Source organism: Gavialis gangeticus, unplaced genomic scaffold (genome assembly GCF_001723915.1).
Source record: "Gavialis gangeticus isolate Ggan-Ray unplaced genomic scaffold, GavGan_comp1, whole genome shotgun sequence".
NCBI classification, from domain to species: Eukaryota; Metazoa; Chordata; order Crocodylia; family Gavialidae; genus Gavialis; species Gavialis gangeticus.
Window position 1 is genome coordinate 138,332,505 of NW_017729032.1, and position 13,848 is coordinate 138,346,352.

At 45.5% G+C, this 13,848-nt stretch overlaps 1 protein-coding gene across 2 annotated transcripts in view; it reads left to right on the plus strand.

Annotated features, from left to right (window-relative positions):
• Positions 1 to 13,848, plus strand: part of COL4A2 (collagen type IV alpha 2 chain) — a 291,109-nt gene that overhangs the window by 246,751 nt on the left and 30,510 nt on the right. For both annotated transcript variants that reach the window (XM_019524110.1, XM_019524111.1), the window contains exons 30-35: positions 201 to 371; positions 5,586 to 5,729; positions 6,457 to 6,582; positions 11,490 to 11,671; positions 12,789 to 12,852; positions 13,183 to 13,257. In XM_019524110.1, coding sequence (XP_019379655.1) covers positions 201 to 371; positions 5,586 to 5,729; positions 6,457 to 6,582; positions 11,490 to 11,671; positions 12,789 to 12,852; positions 13,183 to 13,257 — 762 coding nt within the window. The remainder of the gene's footprint in view (positions 1 to 200; positions 372 to 5,585; positions 5,730 to 6,456; positions 6,583 to 11,489; positions 11,672 to 12,788; positions 12,853 to 13,182; positions 13,258 to 13,848) is intronic.

Genomic DNA, 13,848 nt, shown 5'->3' on the forward strand with positions numbered 1-13,848 from the left:
TCATCCAGGGGATGCTGGGAGGGGTAGTACCTAATGGAAATAGCTCATAGACTACAGAGTAGGGTAAGCTTGGAGCAGTGTATGGGATCCAGCTGGACTGAAAGTCTGTTCAGGCGTGAGGGCTTGGAAATGTCCATCAGCTTGGTGAACATGTCTCTTCTGCAACACCTAAGCTTCTTTTCCCTTTATGACTGTTGCAGGGTCACCTGGTGCCAGGGGAGATCACGGTGAACAAGGTTTTCCTGGCCCAGTGGGTATGAAAGGTCTATCTGGTGATAAAGGTGAACCAGGTATCCCAGGAATACAAGGTATACCTGGTAAGACTGGTCTCCCTGGCATAGATGGAATGCATGGCCTTCAAGGATATAAAGGTAAGGTTTTAAAATATTGTATTTTCCCGCATACAACACACACCTTTTTCCCCAAAATCAACCCTGCAAAACTAGAGTGCATGTTTTAAGTGGAAAAGCTATTTTCTTCTCTAGAAAAGAAGAAAGCCTGAAGACACTATGCATGCCATGCAGCTGTCAAAATAGATGCTAAGATTACAGAGTCCTGTGTTAACCCTCTCACAGCCATAGCTGTTGACTGAACTGCTGGTAGTATCTTGATGACATTTGTGATGTGGAAGCAATGCTTCATTTACAGGAAGAACTACATATAGTAAAGAACTACATACAGTCTTGCTACTGCCCATGGAAGGACCGTGGCTTAACCTTATGTGACATAGAGTAAATTGTCCCGGGAACATAAAGTGATCAGGAAGTGTGGCATCCAGGAGACAGTCAGCACAAGGCATTTGGATACTGTGTACCCAGAAGGGCTTACTCTATCTCACATGGTTAGCCATGACTCTGGAAAAATGTTTTTTTCTATATTCTGCCTTCCAAAAACAAGGTGCATAGATTATTCAGGGGCATTTCATGTGTGAGAAAATATAGTAATAGGAGTATTAAGCAAGATAAAATTTGTTTGTCATTGCCTACATTAAGCATGGGGGACCAAACTCTCTGCTGATGCAACTCCGTTTATGTCATAGTTTCATAGTTTCTAGGGTCGGAAGGGACCTGAACAGATCATCAAGTCCAACTCCCTGCCCTAGGCAGGAACAAGTGCTGGGGTCATAACAGCCCAGCCAGATATCTATCCAGCCTCCTCTTAAAGACCCCCAAGGTACAGGAGAGCACCACCTCCCTTGGGAGCCCATTCCAGAGCCTGGCAGCCCTAACCATAAAGTAATACCTCCTGATACCTAGCCTGAACCTGCTCTCAGTCAACTTGTGGCCATTACTCCTTGTTATCCCAAGAGGTGCCCGGGGGAATAGAGCCTCACCTATTTCCCAATGGTCACCCCTGGTGAGTATATAGACAGCCACCAGTTCCCCTCTCAGTCTTCTCTTGTGGAGGCTGAATACATTCAGGCCCTTTCGTCTATCTTCATAGGGCCTGGCCTGCTGCCCCCTGACCATGCATGTGGCCCTCCTCTGGACCCTCTCAAGGTTAGCTCTTGAAGTGCGGCACCCAGAACTGGACACAGTACTCCAACTGTGGCCTGACCAGCGCCGCATAGAGGGGAAGGATCACCTCCCTGGACCTGCTTGTGATGTCTCAGTAGATGCATGACAAGGTGCGGTTAGCCTTACTGACTGCTTCCTCACATTGGTGGCTCATGTCCATCCTGGAGTCAACAATGACTCCAAGATCCCTTTCAGCCACTGTGTTGTTGAGAAGGGTGTTCCCCAGCCTATAGGTGTGTTGCAGGTTCCTTCTCCCTAGATGCAACACCTTGCACTTGTCTGCACTGAATTCCATCCTATTCTCATCTGCCCACCTCTGTAACCTGTCTAGATCTAGCTGGATTCTGTCCCTCCCCTCCAGTGTGCCCACTTCTCCCCACATCTTTGTGTCATCAGCAAATTTGGACAGCATGCTTTCCACGCCCACCATCAAGTTGCTGATAAAGATGTTAAATAGCACAGGCCCGAGGACCAAGCCCTGGGGAACTCCACTGCCCACATCCCTCCAGGTCATAAATGACCCATCCACCACCACTCTCTGGGCGTAACCATCGAGCCAATTTGCCACCCATCTGACTATGTAGGCATCAGTGCTACAGTCACCTAGGTTTTTTTATGAGAATGGGGTGAGAAACAGTGTCAAAGTCCTTCTTGAAATCCAAGTAGATATCATCCACCTCAGCGCCCCCATCCAAGGACTTTGTGACCTGGTCGTCAAAGGAAACAAGGTTAGTCAGGCAGGATCTGCCTGCAGTGAACCCATGTTGGTTGCCCCTGAGCATTACCTCCCATGCTGGGCCCCCGCAGATATGTTCCTTGATAATTTTCTCAAAGGTCTTCCCAAGGACTGAGGTGAGACTGACTGGCCTATAGTTAGCCGGGTCCTCCTTTCTCCTCTTCTTGTAAATAGGGACCACATTGGCCCTTTTCCAGTCCTCTGGGACCTGGCCTGAGCACCACAAACACTCATACAGTCATGCCAGGGGCCCTGCTGTGACCTCCGCCAATTCCCTCAGTATCCTTGGATGAAGTGCATCTGGCCCTGCTGATTTAAACACGTCCAGCCCCCCCAAGAGTTCCCTAACTAGATCGTCCCTGACCATAGGGATGGCATCGTGTCCCCTGAGCCTGTTTGTAATTCTAGTGGGAGAGTTGTCTCAGTCCCTGCTCAGAAATATGTCAGTGGAGTTACTTAGCCTGATATCTTTTATAATTGTTCTCCACTGGTAGTCTTTGGCCATTAAACCTTGATTCCAGAAACTTTTTAAAGAGCAATAATGAGTATATGGTATTTTTCCTTTTGAAAAATGTATACCGGTTCATTACTTCTGTCCACCAGCCCAGTGGTTTTTTTTCTGCTTTTCTCCAAAAAAATTCTTATTATTCTTTCACCTTTATCAGAAGGTATTAAATTCCTCCCATAGAAACCTAATTAATTGGTCTACCACTTGGCCACCTGGGTCCAGATGTTGTCAATATTAGGCTTAACTGAATTTAAATATTGCCATTGTCACAGTACCCTTGTCATTTATCATCTTAATTTTATTCCACTTTTCCTGTAGCATTCTCCTTTTCATACTGAGTCTACTTTTGGAGCATATTCCTTACAGTTTTGTTTCTTTATGAGTTAAAACACATCAATTTTTAGTCTTTTCTCTCTTTTCAGTATTCTTTAGGGTTTAATTCTCAGCTTTGCTGCCAGAAGGCTCTGATTACTGTTCCAGTACACTTAAAAGAATGGTCTGCATTGCAAAATCTTTTTGAAATTAGACTATAACATTTGATTTCTTGTAGTACATCCTCATTTGTCCTTCGGACTTTACCATGTATATTGATGTTAAAACCACATTTTTTATATTTAGTGGCAATCTAGGAGCTTTAGGATATTTTACAGTGAGGTGCCTGCTTCTATGACTGAATGCCACTGAGCTTTAAGGCTAGGGACAGACATTCAAAAAGCCTGAGCCTGAAGTGATTCTATCTTTGCAGGTTAGTCTAAGCTGCACACCTTAAACTGATTAATACCTTGACAGGAATGCTCTGTTAAACCAGGGCATGGCCAGGCACAAGCCCAAGATAGCAGGTAGGGGATGGGGAAAACATCCTTTCTTGGAAGCAAGTATGTATTGAACACAGCAATTTGCAAAGTGTACAACAAGGAACTACCAAAAATCTTTGCCTAAACTAAGATACAGCCCAGTAAAACACAGCATACACAGCTTAGTCTAACTTAAAATGTAAACCAGAAAGACAAGAATTAGTTTTACTAATCCTGAGGGCAGAGTGTCTTCTTACAGTCAGACAAGGTTCTTTGGGTGAATCAGATATCTTTTATATCTTCTTACAGTCAGGGGTGTACTTGGTAGCTGTGTTAGTCTGAGACAAGAAGACAGACAAAAAACTAGAACTCTTGGTTATTAGACCAACTGAGAAATTGCAAGAAAATTGTCCTTTTCTACAAATTGTCCTTATAGTCAGGCATTCAGAAAGGCTTTACAATGTAAATGTAACTCTCTGCATACTTTGTGAAGCTGTTTGCAACTTCTCTTAAGTCTTAATCAGCATGTGTGATGATTGTCAGGTCTTTGCCAACACTTGCCACCTTCACAGTAATTTCCCCCTATCCGGGCTCAGGGACAAGCAGCAGAGACTGAAGCCAAAGCCCCGGGGGGTTCAGGGGGGTAGAGGGAACAGAGTGAGCAATTAACTCCATCCCTGCCTGTTCGCAGGCAAGCCATGCAGGTTCAGCTGGGGCTGGCAAACGGCAGCTGTGGTCCCCAGGGTTTGCCAGCAGGGGAGTGGAAGGGAGAAATTTGCCTTAGGGGCCATGGCGGCCGTGTCTGGCCACACCCTGCCCCTGCTCTGGCTAGAGAGCAGCGGGCAGGGGCCAGCCCTGCTGTGGAGCAGAGAGTCCTGCCTGGCCCAGAGAGCATGCCAGGATGCTGGGGGTGTCTGGTTCATCTTAAACCAGCAAGGGGTCTGGGACAGACCTTGTATAACCTGGTTTGACCCAAATCAGTTAAGTCTGATTATCTCAAACTGGTTTCAGCCATTTTCAAACTGGTTTATGTGCACTGAACATCTGTTCTGTTACAGGTTTAAACAAGTTTTTGATCGCTTAAACCAGTGTATGTGTAATGTCTGTCCCTAGCCTAAGGGTTTGTCTGCCTCCCCCAGAACTACACCTGGCAGGACAACCATGTGTTGCCATATTTAGTAATGACTACAGGTTTATTAAATGGTAAGGTGTCACCGGGTCACAGTCCCTTCTGTGAGTACTTGCTGTATTATAGAAGAGAAGCAGGGCCATCTGCTGCTCCACCACCACTCCCAGTTCTGCCCCCAAATCATCTGCAGTTACTTATTTGGCAGGTTTTCTTGCTTATAATTACAGCTAACCTAACCTTCACATCTGAGGCTATTATACTATATACACAGCCCATGGACCAACTATCCATTGTATTGTCACCCAGAACTGGGATTTAAGTTCATAAACTCATGTCAGCTACTCGATTACATCTCAGAGAATAGCCTGTGCCATTGTGATGCTCACCTAGGATGTGAAAGATCTAGGTTTAAAGCATTTGCTTCTAGGCAAATCAAAGGGGATTTGAAAACAGGTCTCCCAAATAAGGGCCCTAATGCCTGAGGTATAAGGAATAATAAAAGGTGAGGAGGTTTGCTCCTTACTCTAGCAGTGGGCACAAGAATGAGAACCTTGAGCAGAAGTAAGTGCACATTTACCTTTTGAGGAACAGTGTGTGCACCCAGGCCCAGCCATCTCCTCAGCATATTCTGCAGGTTAGCTTAAGCTATTCCCTACTCAGTTTGTTGGCTTCTGAAAGGCCTATCTTTAGGTACATGGCTCTCCCTATGCACTGTATAAAAGTGAATCTGGACATCATTTTTAGGATTCCACTTGGCAGCTTGCGCATCCAACAAATAAACCCACCCAAACCCCTGTGCAGATTTACCCCCATGTCTCCAGTTTGCAGGTACTCAGCATGGAGAAAAGATCAAGTCGGTTTTGGATTAGTTTAACATTTCTCTTACTTTTTTCTTTGAAAGGTGCTAAGGGTTCCCCTGGCATTGAAGGTTTCAAAGGCATGACAGGCAACCGAGGATTTCAAGGACATAAAGGATTCAAAGGAGAAACAGGCTTTTTTGGCATTTATGGTCCAAAAGGTGAACAGGGTATACCAGGCTCCAAAGGTATTGACTCAAGTGTTTATTTCTTATAGTATTGTCACTGTTTCTTATGTGAGGTGTAATTGCAGTACAAGTAAAATACATTTTTGAGACAGTGAACCTTGCTCAGAAATTCTACCATTCCTTCCCAGAAAGAGCCCTTTGAAAGGCCAAGATTTATCTCTTGGGATTAAACAAATTATGAGTTAAACTTGATCTTCAATAAATGGCTGTAAATACAGACTGTTTCAGGGAGCCAGCTCTCCCCAGGGTTATAAAGACCAAATCCTACTTTCATAGCTTCAAGCTGAGAAAAGAAACCAACCAAGCTTCTTAGTTTCTATCTGTCACAGACAGTTAATTATGAGCTATTACATCAGATACTTGCATATCCTAGAAGGTAATGCATCCTGACATATGAAGATCAGTATTATCACATCTTGGGTTATGTGGTGATTCTTAAATAATCTCACAGTGAACTGATGCCTAGCATTGTTTTATTTTTTAAAGCTATGTGGGATAAATATATTACTGTATTATACTAGTAAATGCCTTATTTTCTTAGTCTTGTGTACAAATTAAAGTGACCAAAAGGGAGAGAACATTTCCAAAGGTTAAATGTTATTTTTCTTGACTTTTCCATCCAAATGAGAGCACAAATATCTGTGGTGGCTCTGGACATTAACACCTGTGTCTGTTTAGTCCTTTTTATGTTTTGATGTGGCAAAGCTGACTGTCCTATTAATCTTAGGTGACCGTGGGGAACAAGGAGAACCAGGAGAGCCACCAAAAATAGAGGCCAAAATGCTTAAGGAAGTTAAAGGTGAAAAAGGAGATAGTGGACAAACTGGCATAGCAGGGGATCCTGGCTTTAAAGGTAAGAAGTAAAATAATCAGAAATGTTCATGAGGGTTTATTAGTTACTAAATATTGTGCAGCTATTCAGAAGCCTTTCCATTATTATTAGGGCCTGGTTTAAATAGCAATTTTGCATTTTTCATGAAAACCATGACATTAAGTAATTTTCACGAAAAATGTGATTTGCAACAACATGCCATGATATGCCCACTTGCTGGGTAGCCCCAGCAAGTGGCCATATTGTGGCATTTTGTTGCAACAAGGTGTCTGCTACAAGGTGGGGAAAACATTCCCCAGCCAGCAGCAAAAGCCTAGCACAGGGAAGGGAGGAAAGGGTCACAAAAAGGGACAGGGAGGAGGAGAGAGCTTAGGGATGGGTACAGGAGGGGATGTTTGCTCCTCCAGGCGGGAAAACTGGGGTGTAGGAGGTTGAGGGCACCTGGGCCTTGGCAGATGGCCCTAGCACCAGATAGGGGAGGGGCTGTTTGCTTCTCCAAGTGGAAAAACTGGGGTCCTGTGGGTTGAGAGCAGAGGGAGAGAACACACGTGCAAAGGAGCAAATAGCCCTTCCCCTACCCAGTGCCGGGGCTGCAGCCTGGCTTCCCAGATGGGCGTTGCGATGGGGCTGGCCCAGCCTAGGAGCACATGGCCAAGGATTGGGTTTAGTTGCAGGCAGAAGTCTTGCTCACAAGGCCTTTGATCGCTGCTGAAAAGTTCATGGCTCCCTGCCCTGCCTCACTGGAAGAGGCAGGAACAGCAGTACAGCCATTTGCCCCGCATTGTTTCTGGCAGGCAGGGAGGGAATTTCCTTTTCAAAAATGCCTCTCCTGCTGCAGTTAAACCTGGCCCTAAACCTGCCCTGGCCCTAAATCAGAATGGGGCATGTGGGGAGCACCATAATCTGGGCATGAAAATGGTGGCCCCCACCACAGTATTAGCGAACCAGGCTGTCACTGAGCACTTAGGTGCCCTGCTCCTTTTAAAGAGGAGAAACTGCTAGGGAAGAGCCCTAGCAGTGAGTGAGGAGCCCCAGCTGCTGGTTGCCAGGGCAACCAGAGTTAGCTGGTGACCCACACCTGCCAGCAGTCAGCTGACCGCAAGGGGCAGGGCCTGGCTCACATTTAAACCCCAGGGCTGAGGCTAGGCCGGCAGTTCCCTGCTGGCAGCCAAGGGAGAAGGAGCTCTGTCAGAGCAAGCAAAGGGGAGAAGCCTGACTGCATGAGCAGCTCCTGATTGCTGTTATGGGATGGAGAATTCCTTGGTACGGATTGAATGATGTTTTGGCTGGGCGGCTTAGATTTTATGTTATAGCCCAGGGGCTTATGTGGTCGGTCGGTCGGTCGGTTGTTTGTTTGTTCTCACTGGTGGCTTGGGTGAGGCTATTAGGGGTTGGAGGAGGCCTCATAGGGGACCCACAGCAGTGTGGAGACCCCAGCCCCAGAGAGGGGGGCAGCACTGATGAGTACCCAGTCAGGTGCAGAGCAAGACAGGGCTATGGAGAGCCCGAGCACCAGAGAAGGCGTGGAGCAAGATGGGGCTACGGAGAGCCCAGGGAGGACAAGGGGGCCAGAATAGAATAAGGCCCAGACCAAACAATGCAAGTACCAACTGCGAGGCTTGGGCTGCAGTGTAGGGAAGGAAAGGAGCTGCAGATAGCACCCCCTTGCATCAGGGCAGTAAATGGGCAGCCTCCTGCTTAATTAACATGTTGTTAATTGATTAATTAGACAAAGGCATGCCAGGTGAGGGCAGGCAGTTGGCCCATAACAGGTGGGCTGGGTCACCAGTAGACAGACCCTGAAGAGGTGCACCTGTCACACAGGCCCACAACTTAAACCGGGCCCTAGTTCTACACAAGTTGAATATATTATACCACCAGACTACAGCATCACATAATGGCTATCATAGCAAAAAAAAAAACCCCTATGGGCTTGATTCTACCTCTATCTCAGGTGCTACAATGGTAGTTTGGGAGACTGAAATTAGATCCAAATACAATGCAGGTGTCTCCATTTAGATGTTAAGCACCTATTGTTTCGGGCTCCAGAGTACCTCCAGATAGGACATCCAACTGTATCATTTTAGTGAATTCTCTCAACATGAGTCTTGAACACATGGGGTAGAATTTTATATCTCTTTGCTCTCTAAATGTTAGTTTTCTAGCTTTTTACCTGGGTATTTGGGACCCTCCCTCTGCACTATGGATATGTGAGCATTCATGGATAGACTGAGCCAGTCCATAGACTGCGTGTCTGGCATAAGTTGGGGGAGAAGGACTGAGGGTTCATCCATGTTTTAAACCCAACAGCTCAATTGTAGGGTATGCTGTCAGAAATCTGGAGACCCAGGGTCTAGGCCTCCCCATACCCAATCCAAGGAAGCTTGAATCTGTAGCTCTCTGACTTCAGCACAGTGTTCTTTCACACCACTGGTTAGGTCAGTGCTTCTCAACCAGGCTCTGCAATACCCTGGGCTGTCTTAAGATCCTTTCAAGAGTACCACAGGATGCCATACAGAATTAACACTGTTAGGTATGCAAACATGAATCAGAAGATAAACCCAATGGGTGTGTCCAGATGAGCGCAGCCCCATCTCCAGTGCCACACATGCAGGCATTCCCTGTGCTGCTACTTTGCAGCATGTGGTGAGGGGGAGGAAGTGCGGCAGTTTTGACCCTGGGAGATCCTGAGGTCAAAAAAAAAAAAAACCCCACAGCTAAAAAAAAAGCAGGGTGATGCACATGGCAGCAGCTTGCACCACCCAACCTGGAGCCTGGACAGCCAGAGCCACATCCGGCTGTTGGTCAGGCTCGCTGCTGCAGGAGTGTAATGGCTGCAGCTCCCAGAGGCCCACAGGTCCTCAAGTAATGCTGCTCAGGCCAGAACAGGGTGTGCCACTGCTACGTGTCCCTGGGAAAACGCACATTCCTGCTTGTGGGGTCACTCCCAGTGATTTCAAATAAGAATCCATAATGTTAAAAACATTCTGAGCCGTTGTGGTCTTTCTGAGTTCTTTAAAACAGAAGAACTGCTGTATTATTTTCCAGTTGTCAAAAATTAGTGATGGCTAAGAACCAGTATTTTCTGAGGGATGCCTTAAGGCTAAGGTGGAGTGCTTTGACTCTAGGAAGGTTGAAAACCACTGAGTTAGGCATTATCCAGTTCTTTCTCCAGTGCTTCTTCTGGAGCTGAGCCACTGCCCATTTAGTAGTCATTGGATCCAGTGAATGGAGAATAATGCAGTTGGGGAATCTCTGACCCATTGAGGAGGAGGGTCGAAGGTCAAGGCTTGTGCTCCATCCTTTCCAAAAAAAGATCCATCTCACTGGACCACACACCCTCCAGCTTCCTCATAAATTTCCTGGTAATATGGGTCTGGCCCTTTGGCACTTGTACACATGATGGGAATTTAGTCCTCAGGGTTTTATTCTGTGCCTCCTAAATTGAAATGGTGGATTTTTTAATTGAAACCCACCATTTCAGTTTAAGGGCTTCTGTTACTGTTACGGCGAAGGGCCAATCCTTTTTTTTTTTTCCGGTGGAGCCTGCCCACAGCCAAGGGCGAACTGCCAGCAGACTGAGTGGCCCTTCAGCTGCAGGAAGCACTTGTCCTTCCCTCCATGGTGGTGGCACCCCACAAGGCTGTCTGGGTGGGCTGCTAGAAGGCTGAATGTTGCCCCTGCTCAGAGGTAGCACCCAGCCCAACTGAACTCTTCCCTGAGCCCGCCGGGGCTTCCAGTGCTCTGTACACTGTCCACTGCCTCAAACCACCCTGGAATGGGCTAGCTTGCCCCTGGAGCAGCATGGGGAGGTAGCAGGCAGGCAGCTGGATATGTTGGCTGCCAGAGAAGGTGGTGAGAATGGTGCATGGAGTGCTGGATGGTGCACAGGTGGACTCAGGGAATCTCAGGCTTGGCAAGCTTCCAGCACCCCATACACCATCCCCGTCACCTTTTCCAGCCACCTGTGCAGCCAGCTGCCCTCCTGCTGCCTCCCTGCACTACCCCAGGGGCAAGCCAGCCTGTTCCCAGGCAGTCCCAGGTGGGGATAAGGCAGCAGGAACAGTGCATGGGGCACTGGAAGCCCCAGAGAACTTGGGGAAGAGTTGGATCTGGCCAAGTGCTGCCTCCAAGTTGGGGCAGCACCCAACCCATTAGCAGCCTGCCAGGCCACTCCCAGGGGGTCCTGCTGAGGAGGGAAGGACCGGGGGCCCTCACAGTTCAAGGGCCACTTTGCCCACTGGCAGCTCACCCCTACCTGTGGCAGGGGCAGGCAAGCTCCAAGGAAAAAAAAATGGTTTGGGCTGCTGGCTGCTTCTGCCTTCAGCAGGTACCTGCAGCCACCATGCACCTCCTAAAGGAGGAAATGGCAAGGTGTTCAATCCTCCTTTTTGGTGGAGCTTGCCTGCCTCTCCCACGGCTGTGGGGAGAGCTGTCAGATTAAAGACTGCAACGTCTTTAAGTAGCAATGTTGCAAACTAAATTACGTGGGCATGTGGTTTAGTTTGCAATGTTGCAAACTCATTTGAAACCCCCAAACCATGTGCATATGTATTGTGTGACGTTATTAAGCCACACAAAGGAATTTTTTGTCGTGCACGTGGTGACAAGTGTCATGTGTACAAGCTCACCAACTGATTTGATACAGTTGGAGCACAGCCTGTCTTTTTCATTCAGTACTGTGCTGGCTCAAATTCCACTATCAGAATTTTCCTTCCTGGCATCTTTAAAAAAAAAGTAAACATTTTTTTTTACATGTTAATCTGGAAGGAAGCACCTTATATATTTGTGTCATTCAGAAGCACTACCTCTTTGTACCACTACATCCTGGTTCTGTTTCTGGTATCATAAAAACTTTTATGTGCAAGCTTTTACATACAAATTGACTTCCACCTGGCTGTTTATTTAAATTTTTCTTTCTTTAACAGGTCTTAAAGGAATGCCAGGTATACCTGGTAAACCAGGATTCCCAGGTTTTCCTGGACAGCCTAGTCATGTTTCTGGTGCAAAGGGAGACATTGGTAGTAAAGGAGTATCAGGTAGTCCAGGGTATCCAGGACAAGCTGGCTCTCCTGGTATCAGAGGCTTCCCTGGAAGCACAGGAATCAGAGTAAGTTAATGACCTAAGATGGGATGTTTTGTTTTTGTTTCAATAAATGTGCCCTTTCGTTTCCACCTAGGAGAAATGTTACAATCTTTGTATTCTCCTATGCCTTAAGAGGGGTTTGCATGCCTGAAAGCTTGCAAATAAAGATATTTTTTTTTGCAACTATCTAGTTGGTGTAATAAAAAATATCAGTTTTGCCACAAGTTCCGATTCCTTTTATAAGGCCTAGACCAGTCTTGTACAAACTGTAAACTGTGCATTGGGGTATGGAATCAAATCAATTGAAATGGAATAAGTAAACTAAGGTAGAAGCATGTCCTCTCTAGCAAAAAAACACTGTTTCTTCTGGTACCATTCACTGAAGGATGTAGCTTCATTCTTCCTCTACTCCATATTACCCAAATTTCAGTCATCAGCTTTTTCAGTGATGAAGGATCAGGTTCCCCCTCTAGAGCTTCTCAGCTCTGCTACTGAATCTGCTAGTTTCTCTTAAGTTACTATTACAAAACATGAGGTTCACTTTTCCCCTTCCCCTGGATCTGGTTATGCTACCAGCAAAATATGTACTTTGCTTGCCAACCTTATGAATAAGGCCAAATCAGAGAATTAAATCTATTCCCAAAAGGCAGTCCCAATGAATCAACAGGCCTTAAAATAAGTTGGATTTATGAACACTTTCAGTGAGTGCTTTGTCAACAAAATAAGTCATCTTGGAAAGAGTTCAGCTTGCCTCAAAAGATGTAACAGAAGAATCAGCCGATCTCTTTGTGTTATAGGGCTAAATTATACATTCCCTGCTCAGGTAACTCCTCTTTAGACTTCAGTGAAAGATTTGACACAGGAAACACTTCAGGAAATGGACTTGGCCTAAAGAAACCACTGTGCCACACAATTAGTATTCCTAATTTTAAAGATAGAAGGGGTTGAAAACACAATTTACCAACTTGTTGATTTATTTTGGCTACTATCAGCCAAAGGATTAAATAAGGAAGTGCTAAAGAACTTGAAGGTGTGAAGTATATTAGTATTTTACCAAGGTATTTCTATGTGAAAACTGTTTTTAATAATTGAATAAACATTTGTTGTAATTAACTAACATCTGTTTTCAACCACTGGGTAGGGTGAAAAGGGTACTCCAGGATTTACAGGCCTTTTTGGTGAATCTGGCTTACCCGGTGAATCTGGTGAGTCCACTTTCATATCTAAGATTTTTTATAATGGTTACAAAAACAATCTTATATGATGTAAAGCCCTTCAAATAGGGTCTGATTCAGCCCACACTGGAGTCAGTGTAAATTTAGTTTCCTCTTTCAGAGATAACATTACATTTTGTAAGTACATATGCTCTGCCCCTTTTAATAATCTTATTTTTGTTGTTATGGGATAGCTAAAATGAAGGAATGGGTTTTATACTTTCTTCTGAAAACTGCATCTTCTTCAGCATACCATTAAATGGTAAGTAAATACAAAATCAATACCTCTTTTCATCATTCTTTCATTTCTGCTTAAAACAGGTGACCCAGGAGATACTATAAACTTACCAGGAAGCCCAGGTCTTAGAGGAGAGGTTGGTACACCTGGATCCTCAGGTATAAATTTCATTTACAATAAAGACTATTCATTGTGTATTGTTTTCCCACATTACAGTTCAGGGTAGGATGAGGATATTATTCATATGAATTTTCTGTCACACTGAACAGTTCAACAGTTATAGCGTAGTGGCAGACCCTCACCATATCTGTTCCTACACCCATGTGATTTCCTCAGGATCAGCAAAGGGGCAGAGTGAAGCTAGTATACCTGAAAGTAAGAAGCTAAACAGCTCAACATTCCCAATTTTAATAAATGAGGTTTGGCCTTTACTGCTCTGACATCCAAAGCTCCCACTGAACTCAGTAAAAATTTTGCATCAATTAGGAAGATAGACAAATATGATGATTGCATACCTGCAATGGCTGTAGAACCTGTCCCTTCAGGCACAAGTCTTGAACACTACATGTTACATTGGCTACATTAAGGCAAACATGCAGCATTACCTCTTCCTTGACAATGTGGATATAGTGCTCTGAAGCATGCAACATCATACAGAAGCCAAAAGCACCAACTTTAGTAAAACACTACTAGACCGGTGCAATGACATGTCACTGATGCCAGTAGGATCATGGTCTGGCCAACACTGA